This window comes from Danio rerio, chromosome 13 (genome assembly GCF_052040795.2).
Source record: "Danio rerio strain M-AB ecotype USA chromosome 13, GRCz13ab, whole genome shotgun sequence".
NCBI classification, from domain to species: domain Eukaryota; kingdom Metazoa; phylum Chordata; class Actinopteri; order Cypriniformes; family Danionidae; genus Danio; species Danio rerio.
This window is the reverse complement of record NC_141033.1, coordinates 17,337,959-17,365,424: the sequence shown is the minus strand read 5'-3', so window position 1 is coordinate 17,365,424 and position 27,466 is coordinate 17,337,959. Positions and strand designations below refer to the sequence as shown.

General features: G+C 35.0%; 3 protein-coding genes across 15 annotated transcripts in view; 1 reads left to right on the top strand and 2 right to left on the bottom strand.

Moving 5' to 3' along the window:
- Positions 1-27,466, bottom strand: part of LOC147841024 (uncharacterized) — a 485,466-nt gene that overhangs the window by 392,554 nt on the left and 65,446 nt on the right. The gene's annotated exons all lie outside the window — the stretch shown is intronic.
- The window catches only part of LOC147834160 (uncharacterized), a 439,063-nt gene that overhangs the window by 369,020 nt on the left and 42,577 nt on the right, over positions 1-27,466 (top strand). The window lies entirely within an intron of this gene.
- mark3a (MAP/microtubule affinity-regulating kinase 3a) overlaps positions 1-27,466 on the bottom strand; it is an 88,095-nt gene that overhangs the window by 23,584 nt on the left and 37,045 nt on the right. For 10 of the 13 annotated variants that reach the window (XM_087277540.1, XM_087277536.1, XM_087277538.1 and 7 more), the window contains 7 exon segments: positions 26,183-26,231; positions 24,824-24,889; positions 12,592-12,662; positions 11,591-11,647; positions 11,132-11,368; positions 10,930-11,049; positions 10,220-10,319 (listed from right to left, as the gene is read on the bottom strand). In XM_087277540.1, coding sequence (XP_087133666.1) covers positions 10,220-10,319; positions 10,930-11,049; positions 11,132-11,368; positions 11,591-11,647; positions 12,592-12,662; positions 24,824-24,889; positions 26,183-26,231 — 700 coding nt within the window. 13 annotated transcript variants of the gene reach the window in all.

Here is a 27,466-nt window from a genome sequence, read left to right as displayed (position 1 = left end):
GATTCGTTTTTTGATTTTGGTTTTTGAATTTGAAAACGAAAATAAAAAAATGGCTCGATTTTCTTTTTCATGGTAAAAAACAAAAAAAACTAAAAATTCAAAAATGATTTGATTTTCATTTTTTATTTTGAATAACAAAAAATAAAATCACCAGTAAACAAAAACGAATAAAGAATTGTTTTTTTTATATTGCCAAACCAGAGAGGTCAACTCAATTACAGTGATGCAATGTTGCCACACACAGGCTAGCCTATGGGCTATTATTTATTTCCACCTAATAATGTTATAAAATGTATTTTCTTGTGATAACAGGATTTTGTTAATACATATTTTTCTCATTAAAGCCAGTTATATGGAACAAAATAATTGATGATATATGGATTATTTGCATTGCTGAACAGTTTTCTGAAAATAAAGTTTGTTAAAATCACTTCCACTTCAGGAGCGACAGTAACATTGCAATCATTGCTCATCTTTCAGTGTTGTAGTTATATAATAATATGAAATGCCGTAGGTTATTTTTTTATAATTTCAATTTCTGTATTAAAAATTTGCTCCTATATTTGCAAATGGCTATATGAAATGCTAAATAAAAATGTTTTTAAAAGACAGGGGATGCTTATCGGGATGTTTGTGCAGCGTGCCTCCTTTCAGATAAAATTAATTGTTAATTTTTATTTTAAATACTATGACTTATTGAAATGTGCGTAATGAACAACTTTATTAATGCCTCCCTCATTTAAAATGATTTGTGGTCAAACTACGGGAAGTGGAAGTATTATGGTTTTAACAATATCAAAACTGTCTTATCAGAAAGGTGTTCAGTAAAGCAACCTAATGCTTGCATGTAATGTCAAAATAAAGGTTGTTTCATGTAAAACATACCAACAAAAAATAAATATATAGCCTATAACCAGCCCTTATATGAGAAATATGTTTTCTTAGTTAACAAAATCCTGTTATAACAGGAAAATACCTTTTATAACATTAAGTGGAAAAAAATAAAAATAATAGCCTATAGTAGGCTAGCCTAGCAGGTCAGCATTAACACTGAGTTGGCCTATGAAAAAGAAAAACGAGCTGTTTTTTCATTTTTGTTTTCAAATTCAAAAACCAAAAAACGCACTGAATTTCAATTTTCGTTTTTAAAACTAAAATCAAAAAAAGGCTTGTTTTGTTTTTTCAAAATCCATGTCTAAAATAAAAATTCAATGACCAAATGATACACTGACCCAGAAGCTAGAGCAAATGTCAAATTTAAAAGTGCTGGTTAAATCTAAATGTGAGTTCAGTAAGATCATTATCCACATGTAGGTGCTAATGATGTTTGGCTACGTGAGTTTGAGATCACTAAAAGTAATTTTAAAGAGGTGTGTGATCTTGCAAAGACAATGTCAGACACTGTAATATGCTCTGGTCCCCTGCCCGTTTATCATGGTGACGAATTCCACAGTCGACTCCGATCACTCAAGTGCTGGATGTCTAAGTGGTGCTCACTGAATAACATCGGTTTTGTAGACAATTGGCCAAGTTTCTGGGGTAGACCTGACCTGTTGAAGAGATCTGGTCTTCATCCCACCCAGGATGGGGCAACTCTCCTCTCTGGTAATCTGGCTTATAGTCTTAGTGTTGGCACTTGATTAACTGGGGCCCAGGTCAGGGAGTAGACAGACTGGCTTAACCAACAGTCTCCACAGTTTACCAAACTAAAATAATCTAAAGCTCATAGAGCTACCCAGATTTTATAACATAGAAACTGTGTGTTTTCCGAACCTCTAAATATAAAAAAACCCCTCCCAAACCCTGGTTAAAATCAGACGATTACATAACCCTAAAGGATTATGCACTTTTTGAAGGCAATTTCAGGTGTTTCATTTTAAACTTTTGACTTCAGTTTTAATGGAATTTGATACCGCATGGCGAACGGAAAGAAAAACCTCTGCATTTCGAGACTCAGTGGTCCTTTAAAGTAATCAAATTGCTGCTTACACGGTAGACTTTTAATAAGAGTATTATCTTAATCATATGAAAATCTGAGTATTGGTGTCTTATGTAAATGTACTCAGAAAGTCTCTGGTGAAGTCGCAAGCTGTCAAAGACAGCGCATTACTCAGGGGTTGAGTGACGTATCTGAGAAGGGGCGTGTGCGCGCGACACGTACCTGAATAGCGGTGGGGGTGAGTTGCGCATGACATACCAGAAGAGCTAAGAGGGATGCGGTGGAAAGGGGTGCGCAATGTTTTTAAGGATCCATTTGCTGGAGATTATCATTCATTTGCTGGCATCCGGGAGTGTGCATTTGTGGGATACTCCTATAGTCTTAGCAACTGGATGAGTGTAAAGGAGGATAAAGCAAAATTGTTTCTACTTTATAATTAATGTTCTCAACAGCAATACAACTTTACAATGAGTGCAACTGTATTCAATAGTTTATTATTATTATTTTTATTTTCCAATTTAAATATCTGCAATGCCTGTTTTTGGCATGTTTTTGCAGTCCACTTAGAATCCAACATGGAAATCAATGTTTTCTTTATTGGTATTGATTGTTTTAAAATTCAAATGGCATTAACATGCCTGTGTTTTAATTTCTGCAATAAATATGGCTGTTAGGCCAGGATCTTGATGGTTTATTGTGGGTATGTTGTTTACATGAAGAAATCTGTGTTACAAGTTTAACAAAAATTCTAATAAACAATTGTATTTTGAATTTAAATAGTTTTTGTCTTGCGTTTACATTAATTTTACATTTAAATAGCCAAAATTACAAGTTTCAGTGTTTTAAATGCGATTAATTTAAAAGTTAAAGTAGTTAATTTTTTTTAACTGATTGACAGCAGTACTACATTTATATTGGCAACTCTAAATAAGCCTCCAGGGCACCATACCGACTTTAGAAAAAAATAAACACAATCTTAGTGACCAATCTAAATATAAAGCTCCAACATTTCCAAGCTTTCTCAACACAGCAGTAATAACTTTATGAATTTCTTCACATGCAAGATTGATGATATCAGAGATGAAATAAGCACCATCGATCTGCCTTCAACAGTATCATCCCAATGAGAGTACTGTAGACCCTTGAAAGGATAAACTTCAAACTTTTTCAGCAGTAGGTGAGGAAGAACTGTCTAAACTGATACACTCCTCCAAATCAACAACATCTATGTTAGATCCTAAACCGACCAAATTATTAAAACAATTGTTTTCAGAAGTTTCTGAACCCGTTCTTAACATGCCTAAAACTTTTAAACTAGCTGTCATTAAGCCTCTTACTAAAAAAAAACACAACTTGGTCCCAAAAAATTTGTAAATTATATACTCATTTCAAACTGCCTTTTCTATCAAAGATACTAGAAGAAGTTGTATCTGTTCAACTATGTTTCTTCCTACAAATAAACAATATTTGAGAACATTTCTATGTGGATTTAGAGCATTTCATAGCACAGAAACAGACCCCAGAAAGATGGTCAGTTTAAGAGAACTGAGTGGCCGGTGTGCCTTTGGCGGATGAAGTATATTGCAGTCGGCGAATTGAACTCCGCGGCAATGCTATTGAATGTGGCAGATAGCGGAGTTTTGTAGTCTTTTGCTGAGGCAGGACTGGGTTTTCAGCACTGTTTGAATCAACAGTGAGAGGGGCTGGTGGAGGAAGTTATGATTCGCATCTGCTCTGTGTTGGTAGCGGTGAGTCTCAAACGGGGTCTGTGCATTTGGCATCTAATAGTAATTTAACTCGTGACAGACAGCTTGACGTTCTTAACAAATATTATCAAGGCCTGAATCCAGTGATGCTCCATGCAAAAATTATATGGGACCCTTGTTCTAAACTAACGGGAATATTAGGTGGACATTTAAATATCCGTAGTATAGTTTCGAAAAGTAATTAACTGCGACATTTATTGTCTGCTTCAAATTTGGACTTCCTTGGTATTTCGGAAACATGGCTAACTGAATCCTCCCCAACCGCTGCTTTAAGTATTTCTGGACATAATCTTTTTAGAAGTGATAGAAATATAGGCAGGGGGGAGGTGTGTTGTTCTATGTTAAAGAGTCACTTAAATGTTGTTTTATTGAATGGTCGCATGAAACAGACCTGGAATGTATTGGGTTAAATATTTCTCCAAAAAATCTCCATGTCTACAGAAATGTCATTTAATGTAATTTGTTTGTACAGGCCACCATCTGCTGATATTAGTTTTGATGAAAAATTCTACAAAATTTAAAAAGGAATGCGATCAGACAAAAGAAATGCTAATCATGGGGGATTTTAATATTTTGAGGGGTCACCGAGATTGGTGACCCCTGCGCTACGCTGTTTAAATAGCAAATGCATTAGCGCTCGTATGTGCGCCCATAGGCGTTCTGGTCTAAAAAGGAAGGCGTTCTGAGGCGCGTTGCTATTTTGAGAAACTATAATAGATTTTCCATTAGACCAAAACAAACCCGGTCTAAACTCCGGCGCAGAGTTGCGCCTCACTTGTACACTGCATAATACGCATAAGAGAGCAATAGGCAAATATCTTTACATATGAAAAAGTTTAAATATTAAGGATATATATAGGATATAATAAGAATAGTTATATGTAACAGAAATTAGCTCATTTTATGGATATTAATAATCAACATTAACGGCTTATTCTTAATTATTAATATTCCGGCTTAAGCTTCAGTCAATTTGATCAAACAAACATATGATTGTATATAATCCTGCCCGCTCGACCGAGCGGACTCTCAGATTATGAATATTAATTATCAACAATAACGAATTATTATTAATCATTAATATTCTGGATCAATTTATTGTCAGTTTGACCAAACAAACGCAAGCAGAGCCGCCGCTCTTCCGAGCGGCCACGGCAATGATCTATTCATTTAGAAAAAAGGAATTTAATTGCTACTTCTTGTGAAGTAGATTAATCATTCATAAGTTTTAAACAACTTATAATAGCTAGGCAGGGGAATCTGTATTTCAGTGACATTTTCTCGTGAGGCATACAATACAATTCATTTGATTATAATGGAATTTATTGACTAGTCAGACATAACGAACAAACAAACGCACAAACATACATTAAACACAGAACAAAGGTAAACCACGTGGAGATATCGGGTCTATAGAACGTGTAACAACAAAGAGAAATAGTAAAGCGAGGAAATATAGATTTCAGATAAAAGAGTGACAAAACTTTCAGTTCCACACGCACCATTAAGGACCACCAAGATTATAAAAACAAAAACACCTTTTTTGATAAAAGGGGCACAGCTTAAATCGCATAACTAAAATCACCTGGACTTTCATGTCTGGAGGTCTCTCCTATGCGAGTCTCTCTTCCGTCGTGATGAAAACTCCTTTTGATGTCCTTTTTGATGCGTGGAGTTTGTAATGCAGTTCGGACGAACACGATCGCAAACTTTAAACTGAGTTTACTTTGCCGGAAAATAAAGAAAAGCGTGGCGGGAAAAGTCCATGCGGCTTAGAAGACCTCGTGGCCCTCAAAGGGGCCACGTTTTGATGGGTTCTTTGTTCGGACGTTCTCCGCGATATTTGGGGAGAAGTCTGGTTATACCTGCGGGTCACGTGTCAACCCGTTCAGCATTCTGACCAATGATTTCAGGGGAAAGTTTAAGCGCGAATCCTTCCTTTGTCTCGAGGCTCAACGTATGCAAATTTGAGTGTCCGCCCAGAGCATGCGGACAGGCATTTAATACAGGGATTTAAAGAATAAAGCAATGCGAGTTATGATTTTGCTCTATGTATCGTGTTGTAAAATGTCAGCAGAAACCCATCGGTACCAAACATGGGGGGTTTAAAAGTACATCAACATGATTTTTCACATCCTCATATTATTTATGCTTTAAAAAGGCCTAAAATGTACGAATTTGTATAAACTATGAGGAATGGTACACATTACAAAAGTTAAGTGTAATTAAACAAGAGATTTGGGTTCTAAATATCTTTGTTTAAATAGAAAAAAAAAAACATTGGAGAGGAATGTCTTTTTCTTCTGTGAGGAGAGGGCTTCTAGATGGGTATTTCCTCTTATCTTATCAGCCATGTCCCTTTGAAGTCGGCAGAGAGTACTTTAGGACTGTTCTGTGGAACGTCTCAAACTCGTTACTTGTCAGCAGGAATTTTTTTAGGCCAGACTTTTTGTCACCGAGTGATCTAAATTGCCCTGGAAATTGAAACCAGACCATTTTTATGTAATGTTGAACGAAATGTTTATCTCCAGCATATATGTAACATATAGGATATAAATATAAAGGATTAAAATATTACAAGACATTATTTTCTAGCCTATATAAATATAAAAAATCACTGCTTTTATGTCTTCATCTCGGGAGGCTTTTTCAGTTCATTCATAACAATTTTCTTTTGTATAATGTTATTATTATTAGCAGTATTATTTATTATATCCATATTTATGTTTGTTTTATTAAAAACAAGCTTAGATTTGCCCACCTGTCAGGTTTTAGACCATATGGGGCACAGCATGTGTTTTAGGATATAACTCAGGTTTTTGAGCACACTTCGTTAATATTGTTAATTTATTCGTTTGCTGGAAATTAGAACTAAATTTAGAAATAGTTTTGAAACGAATATTTGCGCTGAACAAACAAAATTAATTATTTATAGACTAATTGATGTCTGTGCGTAAAGGTTTTCCTATCCAAGAGCGAAAGTGAAAGTAGTTCCATTATCTCTCATTTTTCTGTTAAAAAAAACTGTTAACTGTTAGCTAGTGAAATGCTCAGTTTTTCCACTTAGACTTACTTTACGTCCTGTAAATACGAATGCGCTTATGGCACGACGCAGCTGGCTCTTAAAGGGAATACGAGATGAGACTCTAATTAGTTTATTCTCAAAACACACCTATAACTCAATAAGAAAATGAACTCAACCCTTTTAGACCATGCGCCACGGCGCAAAGCAGATTTTCCCGTCCTTAAATTAGCAAAAATGCGTTCTGACACACCCTGAAAGGGTTTGTGCCCTGCGTTTTGCACTCTGTGCATGGACCGTCAAAATAGAGCCCTAAGTGAATTAAGAATAAAATAAATGGAAATTTTATTCATGATCAAGAAAGACTTGCAAATATTTTTAATGATTATTTTATTAATTCTGTTGCAGAACTAGCAAAAAACTTTATCAAAATGTAAGACCAATAAATTACACCAATAAACCAATTTTTAAAATAGATGAAATATCTGAATCTGAGGTTTTAAACATTACAGACTCACTTAGAACTTCAAAAGCAAAAGACGCTTATGAATTAGATTCTGTGTTTTTAAAAACATACAAGGATATACTACATGGGCCTATCACCCATCTAATAAATCTTTCAATTACACAAGGTATATACCCAGATGCTTGGAAATTAGCCATAGTGACACTAATTTTTAAAGCTGGCGAGCAAACAAATGTGCAAAACTATAAGCCAATTAGTATATTGCCTAGTTGCCAAAGTAACAGAAAAATGGGTAGCACAGCAAATGATTGCTTACTTGAATGCGGGACATACTCCTTTACATCCAATGCAGTTTGGATTTCAAACTAATTACTCAACCGAATGTGCTAATTGTTATCTTATAGAGAATATGAAATCCAAACTTGGAGGAGTAATAGGAGCCGTTTTTTTTTTTTATTATTTAAAAAGAGTATTTGACACAGTAAATCATGAGGTACTCCTTTCTAAGCTTTATAACTTTTCATCAGAGGCGATTATTTGGATAACTTCATATCTAACAAATAGGAAACAATGTGTGCGCCTTGGTAATAGTCAATCAGTATACAGAATTAATAATGTGGAGTTTCTCAAGGATCCATTTTGGGCCCAATCCTGTTTAGCCTGTATATAAATGACCTCCCACAAGTCTGTCCTACTATTAATATTCAGATGTATGCGGATGATACAGTTCTATATGTGCACGCAAAAAACAAGCAACTGGCAGCAAATTATTTAACCGAGGCATCAGTTCATGTATCTGATTGGTTGTGTGAATCATACCTTAATTTGAATACAAGTAAAACGGTTTGTATGTTTTTCTCACAAACATTGACAGTTACCTATCATCCTGATGTATTTGTTAAAGGAGAAAAGCTCAGGGTTGTCTCTGATTTTAAAAATTTAGGTCAAATTTTAGATTCTCAATTAACATTCCAAAAGCATGCCAAGAGGGTTATTAAAATTGTTAAATTTAATCTGGCCAACTTCAGGCATATACAACTTTACTTGACTAATGAAGCAGCAAAACTTTTTATGCACTCAATGATTTTTTCTCATGTTACATATTGTCCTACTAGTTGGTCACACGCTAGTAAAACAGTTTTAAAATCAGTTGAATCACTTTATAAACTGGCACTTAAAGTATTTGATCAGAAGTCTATTAGGTATCATCACTGTAATATAATACAAAAACATTATTTATTGAGCTTTGATAACATGAAATATTTGGCTAAAGCTTGTATGATTTTTTAAATTTTAAATGGATATGCTCCAACCCCCATTATGTGAGTTTGTGACACACAAGAACAATATGGTCGAGCAACACGATCTGTTACCAGAGGAGACTGTGCTGTGCAGTTGAAGCCTGGTTTATTCTTCTGCGTCAAGTGACCGGCGTAACTCATGACGCATGCAACACCCTTAGCTGTGCATTTATACTTCTGCGCGGTGTCTCTGTTGGTCTGCATTAACACTTACAAAATGCTAAATGGCAGTGAGGTGTAAATGTTCCTCTGTGTCGAGTTTCTTTGCTGTTGTTTTTCTTTTCCTGAACACTTCCTGGATGTACAAGTGGCTCAAACTCGCTCATTTTGAGGCAGGAACCGGCGGACGTGCAACAACTTTAACCATGAGGTAAACAAAACAAAACTCTCCATCAGGAGCTCCTTAACGGAACACCACACTTGTAAACAATCGCTACATCAGGCTTGCACCATTCGCACGGCTCTCGATCCCGCCCAGACTCGTCAGCGCTACCAAGCCGACCAATCACAGAGCTTGCGCTACGCGTCGTTGCGACGTGTAGTTACATTTTTTGAGAGGTGCACGTCAGCAACGCCGACGGCCACGGCAAAGGGCTATGCGTCAGCGCCGTAGCATACGCCGGCGTTTGACGCAGAAGTATAAATCAGCCTTTAGATGCACTTTTTCATGATCATCTTCTCAGTTAGAGCCAGTCATTTTTGGAACCCACTTCCGATTGATTTAAGGGGTGTTACAAACTATTCAACTTTTAAATACAAGTTAAAGAAATGGCTAAAACCAAATCAAGTTTGTAATCATGTGTAATTCTTTTGTCTAACATTTTAAGAAATTCTTATTACATGTTTTTATCCCTTTTTCATATGTGACTTTACTGTTTTTGTATGTGTGATGATGTGTTTTTTGATTTTAGGTTGCCTTTTAAAATCTGGCAGGGGGCAACAGATGAAAATTAGCCCTTGTGGCTAACTTTGGCTTATTTACAGTTTCACTGTTTAGTAATGAGCATTGTCCCTGTGAAATAAAAATACATTCAAATTTAAACTGAGCAGATGCTGTGGCGATCATGGAGAAGTGGAGAGCATGAGACTGATTCCTAAAAGACCCCAGTGACAGACGAGTCTCCGCATTTATCCAGAGGGATCAGCCTGTACACCCGGCGGTGACCTACTCACACACACATGCAGTTTCTCCACAATGGAAAAATGGTTGTGCTCAGTTGAGCCTGGTTTCTCTCTAGCTTTTTTTTCTTCTCATTTTCGTCAAAAGGTGATGTCCATTGGTCCCCACTGGCTTGCTTGATTTGGGACTTGTGAAGCTGCACATTGATGGATCTGCTCTTCAGTGGTTGGACATTTAGCAGTGAAAACTAAACCATACTAAACTGAACTGAATTGAACTTGAACTCTGAAAACTGGACTGACAGTTTCAAATGCAATTTATTAGAACTTCTACGTTGTGTTGCTTTGACACAATCTATATCGTAAAAGCACTAAAGAAATAAAGATCAATTGAATTGAATTTAAATTTAAAAGCACAGGCTACAAATACAGCAACCGTTTCCTCGACCTCAAAATTCCCATATTCAGCCGGATATAATAAATTATCTGATAGACATTTTGAGCTGAAAATTTACGAACACACTTGGGAAATATTAATAACTTTGTCTTAAACATACTCTTTCTCTTTTCTGCATGAATAAGAAGTGCTGCTTAATTTCCTCTTACCAATTCTCTTCTGGTCAGATATGTCAGCATCTGGCTCAGTGAAGGGTTTGAGCTCGTCATCCTCAAACCCAGAGTTGATCCAGCGTTCTTTCATGATTTGCTGAAGGAGAGAGTTCAGAAACAATCAAGTTTAGAACGAGAATGGCTTTTCAATGCCTAGGGGAAAATTCATGACAGCACTTTTTCAATGGTTAATCACTTTTGATTAATTATATGTATGCTTTATTACTAAAGAAACAACAAATTACTCATAAACAAGTGTTTATATTTGAGTAATTGTTTATATTTAAATTATAGAAAAAGTACAAAAATATATACAGTTTAAGATAGTTTAAAACGTTACGTATAACAAATACAATTATTTAATAAATCTCACTTGTATGCATCAATATAACAGTATTTGCCAACACATACTTTCACAAACATTTCATGAAAAAAACTACATTTTCAGTGCAGAATGTCAAGAGTTATTAAAAAGTGCTGCTGAAATTCATACTGGTATTAATTATCAAATGTTCAATATTGTATTTACATTAACATTTAGTCATTTAGCAGACAGTTTTATCCAAAGTGACAAAGTGAGGAAGCAATTTACACAACTATCAGAGCAACATTGACCAAAACAGGCATTACAAAAAACTGTTCTGATTGTGGAATTACACAGCATATGACAGCATATGAAAGAATGACAGATGGACTAAATAACAAACCTCTAATGTTCCTCTCTTAGCCGGGTTTAAGACCAGAAACCTCTTGAGAAGATTCTCACAGTCAGTGGACATGTAAAAAGGAATCCTATATTTACCACGCAACACACGTTCGCGCAATTCCTGTAGAATAGACACAGCAGTAAGTATGCAGTGACATAAACAAACTCACACAAAAAAATACATTGATAAAAGAGGGTGAAACCTTGAGATTCTGTCCATCGAAAGGTAGAGAGCCGCTGACCAGTGTGTAAAGTATGACCCCAAGGCTCCACACGTCCACCTCTGGCCCGTCGTACTTCTTTCCCTGAAAGAGCTCAGGAGCAGCATAAGGTGGGCTTCCACAGAACGTGTCCAGCTTACTGCCCACCATAAATTCATTACTGAAGCCAAAGTCAGCAATCTTAATGTTCATATCACCATCTAGCAGCAGGTTTTCAGCCTGAGAAAACATGGGTAAAAGAAAATATATTTTAAAACCTAAGAAATAAAAAGTTGAGTAATTAAGTAATCTAAGAAATTAAGTGAAATGGTTTTCTGAAAAAAAAAATTATCTAACAAAATATTGCTTTAAATTATGGTTTAAGTGCCCACTTGAATATAATAAAACAGTGTTCTGTTTTTTTATTGTTCATGTTAAAAATTAAGAGCAAGAACTGCTTACCTTCAAGTCTCGGTGCACAATGCGTTTTTGGTGACAATACTGGACTGCTGACACAATCTGTACAATACAATAAATTTGATTATCTGTATAAATTTGAGAAAGAAACTATGAAAAAAATAAGAAGATTAAGACTGGAATCAATAAATGGTCTATTCAAACAGTTGCATTTGCATTAAATTATACAAACTCGAATCAGAAAAAAGAAGGGACAGTATGGAAAACCATTTTTCTAATGCCACCTTCATTTCCAGGGACACCCATGTATATTTCAACAAGACAATGCAAAACCACAATCTGCACACATTACAAAGTCATGGCTGTGGAGGAAAATGATACAGGTCCTTGACTGGCCTGCCCGCAGACCCGACCTGTCTCCAATAGAAAATGTGTGGTGAATTTTGAAGTGAAAAATGTGACAACAAAGACCCCGGACTGTTGCCCACCTTAAGACTTGTTTGCAGTAAGAATGGGACAAAATTAAAAATGAAACAATTCATCACTTAGTGTCTTTAGTCCCTGAATGTCTTTTAAGTTTTGTGAAAAGGAAAGGCAACATTACAAAGTGGTAAATGTTTTACTGTTCCAACTTTTTTTGAAAATCTGTTTCCAAAAAACAATAAAATATATAATATAATAAAATATTTCCATCTGTCGAACATCACAATATCTCAAGCAGGCAGGAGAGTAGTGTAGAACGCTGGTGCTAGTTCTAGTAAATTAAAACTTCTTCAGTTCACTTTACTATAAATGTCACTGCTGACATTCACTTTAGTTTAGTTTGGATCAGTGTAATGCTAATGACAATGCTGAAGTCCAATCTATTAAAGAGCAACATTGGATTCCAACACCTAGTGCAATAACAGTGAAGATCTGTTTAGTGAACTGGGGTCATTACTGGACAAAACAGGATTAGTTCAGGCAGATAAACTTATTTAAACTCAGACCAAGGAGAAGGCCAATCACGGTGTGTGTGCTGAAAGAAAACAGTAAGAGAACTGCACCTGTCTAAATTTAGCTCTGGCCTCTTTCTCTTTCATCCTCCCATGAGCCACTAAGTAGTCGAAAACCTCACCTGCATGAAAGACAGATCAGAGAGGTCAGAGATAAACATCACGAAAGGACAAGGACATAGGGTTGTCACTATACTAGAATTTGATACCAATCGATACCTAAATAATAAAAACGTCCATTTCCCGCTAACATTTGAGCACTTTCATAAAGGTTCAAGACACACTTTTTTTATTTTAGCAGATTTGTGTGTGTTGAGCATCAGTTAAGACAACGTTACCACCTGTCAGATTTAATTGTGGGAAAAAACTGGATTATTTTGAGATTTGTCAACTAATTTCATCTTCTGGGTTTAAAATAATGTTTTGGGCGGGATCAAAATCAGTGACGCAGAGTGCATCTGCTAGCAAAGTGATGACGCGTCAGTTTCTCAATGTTATTCATATCAGAGTTTGCTTATCCCATGAAAAGACCCTGCTACTTAATTATTCATGAGAGCATGTGCTTTACGAAGACCAGGCAGACCTGCCAAGCAGTGAGACCCAATGACTGGGTGAGACCCTGTCCATGCACGGCATGGGTTATATGTGTTTGTTTCCATGTGTTTGTTGTTTTCCCTGCAATACTGTCCGAGCCGATACAGCAAAGCTGTTGGTTTGCAGCAAGCATTTTTTCAGCAGAGCTGTTTGAGAATTAGAGAATGGCAGACTTTGTCTTTTATCAGTCGAGTTTGTTACCATTCAAACACATCACTTATATCCGTGCTGCTGTGTTCGCCAATGTTTAAATTCTCCAGATTACCAGCAGGGTTAATGGTTGAAATACAGATGTTACTACTTCAATGTGTTCCTTATGCCGCCATTCATACCGCGGCGACGGCGGTACTTGATGCGCCAGCAGCTTTTGACCGCTGGGTGGCAGTTTAACCACAGATATTCAGCTTTGCCTTTTCACAACACTAAACAGACTTTTCTGTGCGTACCTTATGTGATCAGATGTGTTCAATTAAATATAATTTTGATTTAGTTTTCTTATAGTGATAAACATGATCTTACCAGGGCTTAAAGTATTCCGGCACCATGCCGGATCTCCGGCGTGCGGCCGTGAGAGAAAAAAAAAATAGAGCTTGCACATGCGGTTTAGTTGGGGATGCTCAAAATAACTGATTAAGCAATAACCGAAAGGGTGCGTTTGTAACCGATGAATGGTATCAGTTAAACGATTAAAATATGCTTTATACATTTTTAAAGTTTGGCTGCATACGGGGCATCTGTTTAATGGTTTACTGACTGCCGCCAGTGTTTTACGCTCTGATTATGCTTGCTCTGCGCGCTTTAAGTTTTGCCGTTGCGCGCTGTGTGCTCGAGTGGAAAAAGCGTGTTACCTCTGTTTCATTGTTCAGTCAAATGAAAGCACTGCAGGCTTTCTGTTGAGGTGACAGCGGGGTTTGGGTTGTCAATGTGAGTACGATAAACTTTTAAAGACTGAGGAGAGACTTGTGGTCGCTGTTTCAAGTTATCCAGAGCTGTATTTATAGATCTTAAATATCACAATATTATTAAAATTACAATTATAACATCGACAGCAACTCGACTCGCGCACACCAGCTAATTCAGTCGTTTTCTAGTGACATACAAAAGAGGCTTATTTTTTTCTTGTCAACCATAAAAGGCAGCGCGGTACGTCGCGCGTATTTGCAACGTAAAGGCGTGCGCTTTGTGATCGGCCCCTAAATGTACAACAAATATTTGTTAACTCTTGGGATGGTAACACATGCAAACACACGTTTCTACAGACACATTTTGCCAAAGAAGCAAAATGAAAGAAGGATATTTCTCGTCACAGTTTCACACAGTGTTGACAATAACCAGCGCTGATGCAGATCACCTCTGTGCTGTATGGAGCCGCTTCATAAACTTAAAAAAAGCAGGCTGTTGATGATTTAGGGTGGGCTACAACCAACAAACCCCTTTTTTATTTATTTTTTTATTTTTTGAAAATTACAGTTATTAATAGTTCTTATATAATATCAGCTTTTAAAATAGCCTACAATCTACGAATCAAACAAATCCAAAGATTTTCTTGATTTTTGTATAATAATAACTCCGCACCAAACTGAGGCTTTCATTTTATAGCTTAAAACATGTATGCAAATGTATGCAATGTCATATAAGGGCTGTGACGGTCACCGTGACGACAATCACTCTAGAACACACATTTTCTGTTTTGTTGCCAAATAGCCTATACATTTATGAACATAACGTTAACTTAGACGTGATACAGCAAGTTCAAGTTTAGCCATGAACCTTGCTGGAAAACTTATATTACATCGCCAATCTGGAAACATTTTGGATTCGTGGCGAACGAGTAAGGCGAATCAATAATTAGGATGAAGCTATTTGTAGGGCTTGTTTAGAAAAATAAGTGGACAAACACGTCGAACCTCCATGGCCATCTGTGGTAATGTCACCCAGCCATGACATGCGGAGCCAGCCGGTGTCATCTACTGAACGCAAATGCCCAGCTAGTCAGCCAGGTATGGTAGAGAGGCCTTTTCAAAAATGGGCAAATACAAAAGAGAAACTGATAAATAGTAGACGTTGATGAGAAATGGAGCAGCATATTTGGTAGTTGAGAACGCGCCGATCCACAATGTAGAGCTGGTTTCCGAGAAATGCAGGCGGCGGAGCAAGATACTCTCTTTGCCACGGTTGCGAAAAAGTATCTGTATGGGCTACAGGCACACAGTCTCAGTGCTGCTGGAAACATTGTAATCTCAAATAAGTCTCCGCTTAAACCGAACAAAGTCAACATGTTAGTTTTTCTGGCAAATAATTTAAAATATGAATAGAAAAAAGGCAGAGAGACGCAGTTTTTTTTTCCAACATCTGACTTATGTTGTTACATTTTTGTTCTTCGTTACTATTTATATTATTATTGATTAGTATTTGAGAAGTTTCTAAAATGTAACGTTTACTGTTTCAAGCAGTTAAAGTTATTTAATATTTAACTAGCCTAGGCTGTATTGTGTTGTTTTATCAACGAAAGTTAAAAAACAAACATGTTCGTTTGTACGAATATTTAGCTTAATACTTTGGTCTTTTTTTATTTCTTAATTTTACATGAAATGTAAATTAACTTAGGTAGGCTACTTGGGTACAGGGGCGTAATTTGTTGGTAGTATACCGATGAATGTTTAGACAGTAAATATTGTCATCATTATTCAAAAAAATTATAAATAAATAAATTAAATAAAAAAATAAATAAAACACCTTACGGAAAGGATGCAATGAAGGAAAAGCATGCTCTTAATCATTCTTCATAATCTGATTCGTACCCTATACATGCAATAAACTTATATTGCGCCAACAAGAACAAGCTCTAAAAGGTAAAGTCTAAAGCAAGAGGAGTTATTGATATGATATTAATATTAGTTGTTAATATTCATGATCGTAAACACGACCTGCGTTGTATAATAAACGGCGTCATTGTGTCCTGTCTGCGATTTTTTTTCTCGTTGAAGAACAGAAAATTCATGTTGTCACCATCTTCCCAGTCAGGTTTTCATCCACAGTTTCCGCTTTTGTTTCTTCTCAAACAATAAAGTTTCGCTATAGCAGGCCCGGCGGCAGGATATCATAACTGAGGGCGCAAGGGCGCAATCCCATTGCACTTGACGACTGAATTTGGTCCTTTCTTGTTCCTTTTATTTAGGCTATTTATTAATTCATTACTTTGCATTACCGATATAGTCCTACTTTTTATAGTAATAATAATATGCAGTTTTGCTATTACCGATTTTATTAATGAAGGCAACGATACCGTTTACATTAATGCAGAAAGATAATGTTAAGCACCAAACAAGTGGTTTAAATTATGTTAGTCTCCTTATTTCTTTCCGTTTTATTTTAAACATTATAAATGTGTAAAGTTTTAGGTAAAGACGTCAAAATACGCCCACACATGCAAGCTAAACTAGATCATCTGAGTCATCACGCTTTATTACTCAACCAAAATCAGCGAGGAAAAAATAAATGTTTTAAATTAAATTATATTTAAATGTTACATTAAATAAAAAAATTAATTTAAATGTTAAATGCCATTTAAAAATAGTTTCTAAAATTAATGTGTTACTTAGTTACATTTTTAGGCATTAGTGTAGCCAAACAGAAAGCCATGTCTACCTATATTATTCAGCCTGCAGCGCAAGAGGTGGATCCGCGGTAAATCCACACGCACTAAATAGCCTACCTTTTTCTTTTACAACACTGTAAACATAACTTCGCAGGTCGATCATCTTTAAACGCAAAAGACATTTTTAAGTGTCCTAAATTGACTGCTGCTGTAGAAGGGGATGTTTTTTTTACATAACTGTAAACGTGTGCTTTAGCTATGCCAAAATGAAAGCAAATATTTTGTTCTGCGTTTTGTCAATTGTATAGCTTAATAATAATAATTAAAATAATAATAATAATAATAATAATAATAATAATAATAATAATGGATATAATAAATTATAATATTATTTATAGTATAGACATTTTTACTAGGCTACTTTAATATTAATCCCTAACTCAAAAACTAATGTGAAAATGAATGGCAGCTGTGCTAAAATTAATGTAACGGGAAATTTCTTCTGCGTTTTTCCCCTTTATAGCTCAATAGTTTTATTCAAAGAATTAGTTAAGCAAAACATGAAATAAATTAAACTGCGTGTCTTTGTGATATCCACGTCCAGTTTTCTCCAGTGTGAGTTTAGAGTGCGCCTCCACCGCATGCGCATTTATGCCTGCACCAGATCAAAGCAGGTGTAAAGTCCAGCACAGAGCGCGTTGTGCGTTCAACTAACAATACCCGCTCCACTGTCTCCAACACACAAATACTCGAACTCTTTATTTGTGGACTTACTTTTGATAATAGGCTACTATCATTACCTTTATCATGATTCTATTTTTATTTTTATTATTCAATTTTTTTATTTTATTTTCTTTATTATATGTTATATCCATAATTGTTTGCACTACTGCCCTTTTTGCACTGTCTTTGTACGCAGTGACGCTGCACTGCTTTGGCAATACGAATGTACAGTTATTTGTCATGCCAATAAAGCACCTCAAATGTGAAAATAGCCTAGGCAACAAATAACAAATCGGAGTCTAATAATAACAAATGCCATTTTCATTTTCATACACGTGTGGGTTTTGACAATATGTGTTTAATTAAGCTATAAAGATTAGCCTATCAGATGAAATGCATAGTGAAATTTGAAATTAATGTCAATTTTGCTGAATAATTAATTAATCTATATCTTTAATATTTCTAAAATCATCTCGCTTCGGCCCAGAGAAAGAGGCGCGCGGCACCAGCGGACCTGTGCTTTCCCAAACAAAGCCGTACAGTAACTTGCGCTGAATATGCATAGTTTGGGGGGGGAGGATATAGTAGTGAGTGTTTCCCAAAACCCCTATAGTTTCTCTGTCGCAGATCCATCATTTGAATCACGTCACTATTAACCCTGCTTTTATTTATTAAATGCTTCCCAACGCCGCATTTCTGTTGAGCGAAAAAAAGCTGTTGAAAATAAATAAAGTTATGCCAATGCCATTTTAATAGTTTCATGATAGTAGTAGCTGGTGTGCTTCATCTGCGTGATTCTGATTTGACATTCTTCCGCTAAACTTGCGCTGTCTTGGTGTAAATGGGCTATGAACTGTTGCTATTGAGGCTAAGGTGTAAATAGGCTATAGTTCTCTCTGCAACTTTCAGGTTTGAGGTGGGTGAAGTGGCAGAGGCAATTCAAATGAACCATCTCTAAAAATAAAAAATGCCACGTACGCGGCATCTGTGTAAAGATCATTACCTTATTTTATTATTATTATTATTATTATTATTATTAATTCATTCTTTCATTCATTTTCTTTTCGGCTTAGTCCCTTTATAAGTCTGTAATTGCCACAGTAAATGAACCGTCAACTTATCCAGCATATGTTTTACGCAGAGGATGCCAGGAGGGCCAGCTGGGGCTTTGGGGGGCGAAGTGAAAGGAGAGGCGGACGTTGCCCCGAGTCTGGGAAAGATGGCTTGCCGTCATTACACTTTTCCGAAGGCACACGAGTTACATGCGCCAAACACGGAAAAATAAATTAATAAATAAGGAAAAGAAAACATCTAGCCTTATGGGTTGAGAGGTCTTTTTGATTATAATCGCCGTTATGTTTCCGTTTTAAATGTAAGGCTGTTGCATAAAATAATACAATTTTAATTTATAAGTGACTTTGCTGCGTCCCCCTGGATGTTTCAATAACGCATCTTTACACCATATTAAAGACACAGCAGACTAAAGGTTTTCGAGAGTTTTTGTCAAGTTTAAACGGTGTGTTTGTGCGTGTTTATATGCCTGCATATGTGTGTGTGAGAGATTGAGCAAATGAGCGCTCCCTTCACAGCTCTGGTAAGCTGCGAGCAGCTTCTTTCTTTTTGTTATTTATTTTGCAGATAATACACAATATGAATAAAACAGAAAGACATAAAACTTTACGTGTACCCTTTTGTAGACTTAAAACAAGTGTAATATCTTTATAAAATAGCCTAAGCCATATTGAAATATAATTTAAAGAATTACAAATATCTGATATAATAAAATCGCATGAAATAAATAAACCATTATAAAACAAGCAAAAGCAACAAGGTAGGCCTTTATAGCCTACATAAATGAAACCTTTAAAGCCATATTAAACAAAGCCATTTTACAAAGGCTTTGTTAAAAAAAAGATTTTATATATTCTCTAAAAACAGTAAACACCAGAGAAGGTTTAAAATATTATTTATTTATTTATTATTTATTTAGGATACGATGATAATAATCAAATCATGCAAACAGAGCATTTTTGGGGTGAGTGAACGCATGAACTGCGACCTTTTTTCAGTTAACCAAATGTGCAGTGCCACTTTAAAAACGGATCAGGGGAAACTACAAAAATAAGTGTGTTCTGTGTCCCCAAACAAGCATTGATGTTTTTATATGACGCGCTAAAATTGAAAAATGAAATTTACATGAAGAGCTTTATTAGTGAAAAGCTGCTGAGCGCAACGCAATATATGCTGTTTTATTACTCGCTCTGTGCTTAAATAGTCTACTTAACACTTTCCTTAAGATCACAGATACAATATGCAACATCTAATTCCGGGGACGTTCTGGGGGCAGGGTTTGCGTGTCATGCTGCGAGCTACTAGCCCGAAAGTGAAAACGCGACATGATTTCAGCCTCACTAATGCCCATTAACACCTAACAGACAAGCTTTTGGTTATGAATAGGGGGAAGGGGTCTCCACTCTTTAAGTGTTTTTCATAAACATGAATACACAAAATTCAAAAATAGGACGGATGGCTTAACAAAACCTATGCGTTTAAAAACGAAACCGCATTAAATATGGGGCCTTATGAAAATGAATGTTTATTTCATTTTCTTAATGTGTTATTTAAAATATCTATATTACGCTCCAAGCATTCGCCAAAACGAATATATTTTTTACGTAAAAACACAGAACATAGCTGAATAGAGTGTTGCCTGCTTTAGACGATAGGTTATTAATTATATTATAAATGGTTATGTTCAGGTCAGTAAAATAATACCTTTAATAAATAAAATGGTGGGCCAGTGATTCCCTCGCTGTCATCAGTGCATGGGTTAATGAGCTTAGGAGAATTCTGCTTTGCATTTTTCTATGCATTACTAACATCACTAAACCAGACATTTGTTTTATAAGTTAACCAAATATTCGCGCAGATTCAGCAGTTTTTTTCTGACGCGTTTGCCATTCATGCCAGTCAGTGAAAAAAGAAGTAACTGTGGCCCTGTTTGCAGGTATTAAGATTCGTTTTCATCAATCTGATGCAACTTTTATTATTTACAGGACGTAAAATGCAATTAAAAGTTTCAAATCAATTCAATTCAATTCAACTCAATTTATAAAAAGACTAGCCTATTTTATGCATTAAATAATGAAATATAACAAATTTCCTTTATTTCTGATCAGACCATGCATTTTAAACTATTTTACAATTGTAATATGTGCATATGCTTTTTTTAAAATAACATTCGTCTAACAAATATTTTAGCACATCGAAAGTAATTAAATGACCTGTTTTTGATTAAAAACCTTTATGCAAAAGGATCAGAAATTGATCGCGCACGCATAGGAAAATGCAGTTATGTGACACATGACATGCATGGCTCCTATTCCGCGTTTTTAGGATAAATTGGCATATAGGTGCTGCTTTGAATAGAATAAAACTATTTAAAAACACATTAAAAACTTCACAAAGCGTATCTTATGGAAAAACACCAATTGCCGGGCTCTGCTTTCGGTTTTAAAAGAATCAAGCAGCTTTAAAAAATATAATTTGCTGAAGAGAAATGACAGAAAAAAAAAGATTAAACATATCGGGACTGTTAAAAGAACATTTCTCTTTAATATATTCTTTCGACTCCGAAACATCAGCTAAGATTATGAATTACGGAGTGTCTCTATTGCCTGCTTCAGCAGTGCGTCGGGCTGGTTATGAACGAGGAGGCGGAGAGAATGCGCTGTTTAGTTTCGGCTTGATATATTTAAATAAAAACTAACACAGAACTGCTTTTAACGCTCAAAAAGTTAAACTAAAATGCACAACTCTTGTTGGTTGCACCTGCGGGATGCACAATAAACCTATCGCGCCATTATTTTAATTCTATATTCGTGAAGAATGAGCCATGAGATTGAAATTTTTGAAGGTGCTCTCCAGCGGCGAAGTTCCTGGCAGAGTAGCGGGTGAAAAAATGTGCATGCAGAAATTGAACAAGAGGAATAACATTTTAAATTATATAACAAGCATTGTATTCTTTCTAATCCCCGCCCAGTTTTAATACAAGTTGTGTTCTTCAATATTTGTGGCTGGGAAGTTTATTAAGAATATATTTATAATTATATATTATTAAATAATTACATATATATATATATATATATATATATATATATATATATATATATATATATATATATATATAGAGAGAGAGAGAGAGAGAGAGAGAGAGAGAGAGAGAGAAAGAGAGAGAGAGAGAGAGAGAGAGAGAGAGAGAGAGAGAGCCATTACAAGTAAAACAACAACAACAAAAAACAACAATTTTACTTTAAAGAAAAATAGATGTTTTGAGAAAAAAAAACTGAACAAAACTGAAACCAAATTATTAAAACTAAACTTGCGGGACTTTATTTATGTCCTGTGGCAAAATTATTTTTATTATACTTTAAGTTATCTGCTTGAAGTATGGCTAGGTCACATTTATCAATGGTAAGTTTTAGTCTAAGTTTACATCAATAACAATGTGCATTGTCCTTTACCATACAAAAAAGGAAGAAAAAACATTATTATACACCATAGTAGCCGCAAATCTTTTTAAATGCATTAAAAAGCAAGCACATATCTTAGCCTTACCTTGAGTTTGTTCACATTCTGCCTGTATTAACATGCTGTATTTTATTACAGTTCATTTTGATGAATTAGGTCTAACTGACAGCTTTTTCTTCTTTTTTCGCGGTTATGCGGCATTATATTTCACACGCATATGCAAGGTGACTGAAATTGAAATTAAAATACCAAACATACTGAGCCATTAATTAAAAAACAAAACAACAGTTATAGCTTCTTTAAAGGAGAACATTGACGTTTTGAAAAAAAAAAAAAAAAAACTGAACTGAAACTAAATTATTAAAGATAAACCTGCGAGACTTAATTTATATTATGTCCTGCGGCAAAATTTGTTTTATTATACTTTCAGTGATCTCCTTAAGGTAAGTCAATTTATTTATTTATTTATTTGCTTTTGATGAAGCAGCATTCAACTTAAGCTCTTTAGACCATGCCCCTGACCGTTTCTCAGTGTTTTGCCGCAATATCTTTAAATAAATAATTTATTTAGGCCTAATTTCATTATTAATTAGTTTTCATTATTCGTTTATTATTATGTACAATTGTTGAGACATAAAATAAGATAGTAAAATATAATCAAAAACGAAAATTAAAACAAAAACAGAAATAAAAACATATATGAAAATGTCTTGTCTTAGTCCTATCAAAATAGCAAACACTGAACATCTCTCTATATTTAGGCTAAAAGACTGCTTTATTTATTTATTTAAGACTACTTATTTGTACTGAATGTTTGTGCTTTCATGTTAGTTGTCTTTTATTTCTTCAATTCTATTTTCCAAAACTAGTCCTCTTTGCACTTAAAAAGTTTACAATAAAGTGTGTTAACAAATTTTAAATGATTAATGAAGGAATTATAATGCTTTGACTTATTGTTTAATCTCATTTACAAGCACAGTAGCATATTTAAAGCTGCTGTAAAGGCTATTTCTGTCCGTTCGCATCCCGTCCCTTTGCGCCCCCTGGCGGCTCATTCACAAGCTGCTGTCATATACTAAAAACAGAGCGGCAGTTATTTCAAACGGCGGCGGTATAAGACGCGGCGGTAATAGTCACTTTGAACTCTCACCTACTGTAGATAGAGAAAGATACCTGCTGCACTGCTATCCACTGTGTCTGTTCGTCTGATCGATGTGACTTTGAAGCGCTGTATTGTTCCTGTATCTGTGTTTACACTTAAGCCTAGTTCACACTACAGGATTTTAAACATCAGCAGATCTCTGTGCTGTTCACACTACATGACTTGACTTTGTGTCTTTTAATCTCTGTGGTGTTCACACACTATGCAACACTCTGTGAACGATCCACAAGAGGGGGGTCACACACTAGAGGATCTGACAACAACTCATTCCTAATCAGCTCATTCAAGCTACCAAACCACAGCCAATGAAATTTTGAGGGAGGAGTCGTCAGAAAAAGTTGAACACTATTGGCTGCTTGTGTGCTGATTACATCACTGACAGGTTTCAAGCTTTGGAGAAAGCATTTAAAAACATTGTCAAAGCAGCTGATCTATCAGCGGAGTAATCACTCATCTGCAAGGTTCCAGTGGATAGATACACAGAGAGTTTTTAATTTTTGTAATTTTATAACTCTTTGAAATAAAATTAACATATTTATAACATCCTGCTGTTTTCTAACTATCAGTGTATTTCTTTCTGACATTGTTATTTTTTTTTTAATTACAAAACAGTAAAGAACTGAGTATTTCTGCCTTAAAATACCATATTGGTCAAAATGACTGCATGCATGTCTGATACTTTTCACTGTGACTTTAAATATGTGTGCATTTTCTTGCCTAGCAACTTCCTGCTAACATAAACAAAACTTTCTGATGGCAAAAACATCAATTTACCTCAGATATCTTTTAAAACAGCATATTCTGTGCTGTTAAATAGCTCCTGCTTCAAAGTGAAAATGAAAGCCAAGACCTTTAAGTGTTTTAGTATCTTAACTACATATTTATAGGCTGTATTACCAAAGAAAGATGATATTTTTAGGGTAATGGTGTCATTAAATATGATGCCAGACATTCAAAGCTTAATTTTAATATCTCAATAATAGCTTTGAATGTAAATATGTTGTGACAGTATGGCGTTTTATATAAGAACGGTCAGAATGAGCAGTATGGTAATTCTTATAGTTACAGAATTCTAGTTCCACTGTTAATATATCCTACTCTCATGTCTGTGTTAACGCAGAATGAAGCGAGTGCACCGATGCCCATTCTGACCAATCACAGATGTTTCTGCTGAGCTCCTGAACACACAGGCATTCAGCTCATGCTGATATGCTCTCTCATTGGCTGCAGCTCGTCACTACATCTGACCACACGTGGGGTTGAGTCGGCCGACGGCTCTGGAATATTTAGCATGCTGAATGTTGGATTTTCGTCTGTGAGGTGTCGGCGACGCGTCAGCGAGCCTCGTTGATGCGTTGTTTAGTAGTTCACACATAAAGAGCGGCGACCGCCGAGCACCCGCAGATTTCTTCCCGATCACAGCCCGATCTGTCGGCGAGCTCGTTAACTTCCAAATCGGGCTCAAATCAGGCTTAAAATCCTTTAGTGTGAACTAGGCATTAGTAAGCAGTGGTGAGTGAGGTGACCTTTGGGGCCAATCACAGTCAATTTAGTTGAGCAAGTGAACACAATGACAAATCAGAGATGTTTAAGAACATGCTCAACAGCACTAAAATGTAAGTGGGAAATGGACGTTTTTAAAATATCAGTAACAATAAGCTGGACACGAAACTTACCTCCACTGGCATATTCCATCACAAGAAACAGTGTCTTTTCCGTCTCTATCACCTCAAACAGTTTCACTATAGAGAGAGTGAAAGGGAATTTGGTAAGTAAAAAAAAAAGTACAAACATAAAACCATAAGAAAATAAGTCAAAATCCAAATTCTATTTTTTTATTTTCTATTTTTTTTATTCAATTATGACATTAGATTATCAGGTGATAATCAACTTTATTTTAGTAAAAAAAAAAAAAAAAAAAAAAAAAAAAAATATATATATATATATATATATATATATATATATATATATATATATATATATATATATATATGAAAGCAAGCAAGTACATGTAGTCCATCTAGATGATGTTTAACTGTATTTTAAATTGCCTAGTCTAACACATCACTTACCTTTAGATTTTGAAAAATGTATATATTTTAACAAAACACATTATGAAATGCACTGTTACATAAATGTATTTAAGTTAGCCCAATAAAATCAATAACAATAAAGCATAGAAGTAGATAATAGAAAATATATTGGTTAAATAAAAATTAAATGACAAACAGGAAAGAAGAGAAAAAACTCCAAACAACTTGAAAAAAAAATGTTTTCATGAAAGAAGGCCCATCAATGTAAATATATTTATTTTAATCAAGATAAAATAAAAAATAAACAAATCAAATGTAACAAAAGGCCATTCAGACATGAATATCATTTTTATATTGCACATGTAAACAAAACAACTCCCGCTCCTGCGTATAAAGAATTTTCCAAATTTTTAAAAAGATTTAGCTTGTCACAATAGACAGCTAAAAAGTAAAAAAATATTAAGTTTAATATTTTTGTTGAACCTAAATTTTCTTAAACATCACATCACAAAATAATGCAGGTTTCTTAACAGGACAGTAAATGCACTTCCCATGTGTAGCATTTCGATAGTGATACAAGCTTTTGCCATAGAACTGACTGCATGCACAATAGTTTTTTGCTTACAAGAGGAATTCATTATTTTTTTCATTATTTCATTACATTAGTAATCCTCCCTGGGCAGCGTGCGCAGCTATAGGTGAATTAATAATTAATTAGTCAAGACAGCAAGATGGGGAGCTATTTAAAGCATTATTATTGTTGTTATCAAATTTATTATTAGTAGTAGTTTTAAATTATTTGGTCAAATTACAACTCATCACCACTATAATTTGAAATGAACTTTGCTTAATTTTATTTGCCAGGCGCTCTGTCTTGCACACAAGGACAGGCTGAGCGACATCTACAATGTCTTCAAAATAGAAAAAAACCTGCTCAGCTTCAGAGAGCAACCAGTCTTGGGATGCAAGGTGATATAGCTGTGGACAAGTAAACATGCTTACCAATATTTGGGTGGTTTAAATTCTTCATGATTGTGACTTCTCTGGAAAGCTGTTTAAGAAAAGAGAATTCAAAATAAGCATTAAGAATTCACAAAGAACTGCTTCACAAAAGATTTAAACAGTTATTCAGAATTTACAGAGGAGGAAGCAAAATACAGCTAGACACCATCGTCACAGTGAAAAGTGTTTCCTTTTCAGTAGAAACAAGCATTAAGTGCTATTCATTATTGATCTCTCAAAAAAAGGGATATCCTCTGCTCTTAATAGAAAGGAAGATTCATGCATCTTTATTAGCGCTATAGCTGGCATTAGGTAGGCTGTGTTCCTGTTAGCACGTTTTGCTTTTCACATCATGCTCTCACAAGTGTAGGTGTAGCTTTGAAGAGGATGCGAGAAACAAGTTGTGATTTTGGACAACAGGGAAACACTTTTGGTGGATGAGCAACCGAATGCTTTTCCCACGACAGTACTTTCTGACAACTATGGAACAGCAAAAGATTGCAGAACTCACAAGCAAGAACAATTGGCGAATTTACACAAATTCTCATGATCGATCGTCATTAAACATCATAGTTCACCCATAAATTAATGAAAATGAAAAATTTGTCATAATTTTGTGTACTGTTGGAAAAAAACAGGCATATTTTTATTTGATAAGAAACCTCTAAAAGCACATTTACCGAACAAATTCAGCATGCGCTAGGGCTGCTCGATTATGGGAAAATCATAATTACCATTATTTTGGTCATATTTGTAATCACAATTATTTAAAAGAATTATTCAAAATGATGTGTTGAAGTCAAAATTATTCACCCTTCTGTGAATTTTTTTTATATTAAAATATTTCCCAAATGATGTTTAACAGAGGAATTTTTCACAGTATTTCCTATAATATTTTTCTTCTGGAGAAAGGCTTATTTGTTTCATTTCAGCTAGAATAAAAGCAGGTTTAAATATTTTGAAACCTATTTTAATAGCTCTATATTATTAGCCCTTTAAGCAATATATATTTTTGATTATCTGCAGAAGAAACTACTGTTATACAATGACTTGCCTAATTACCCTAATTAAGCTTTTGAATGTCACTTTAAGCTGAATACTAGTATCTTGAAAAATATCTAGTAAAATATTATTTACTGTCATCATAGCAAAGTTAAAAAGAAGTCAGTTATTAGAAATTAGTTATTAAATCTGTTATGTTTAAACTGTGCTTTCAGCATCTTCACTGTTAGAAAAAAACTTTAGCTACCAAAGTCTTTCAGTCAAGAGCAGTGAGGGATTTTC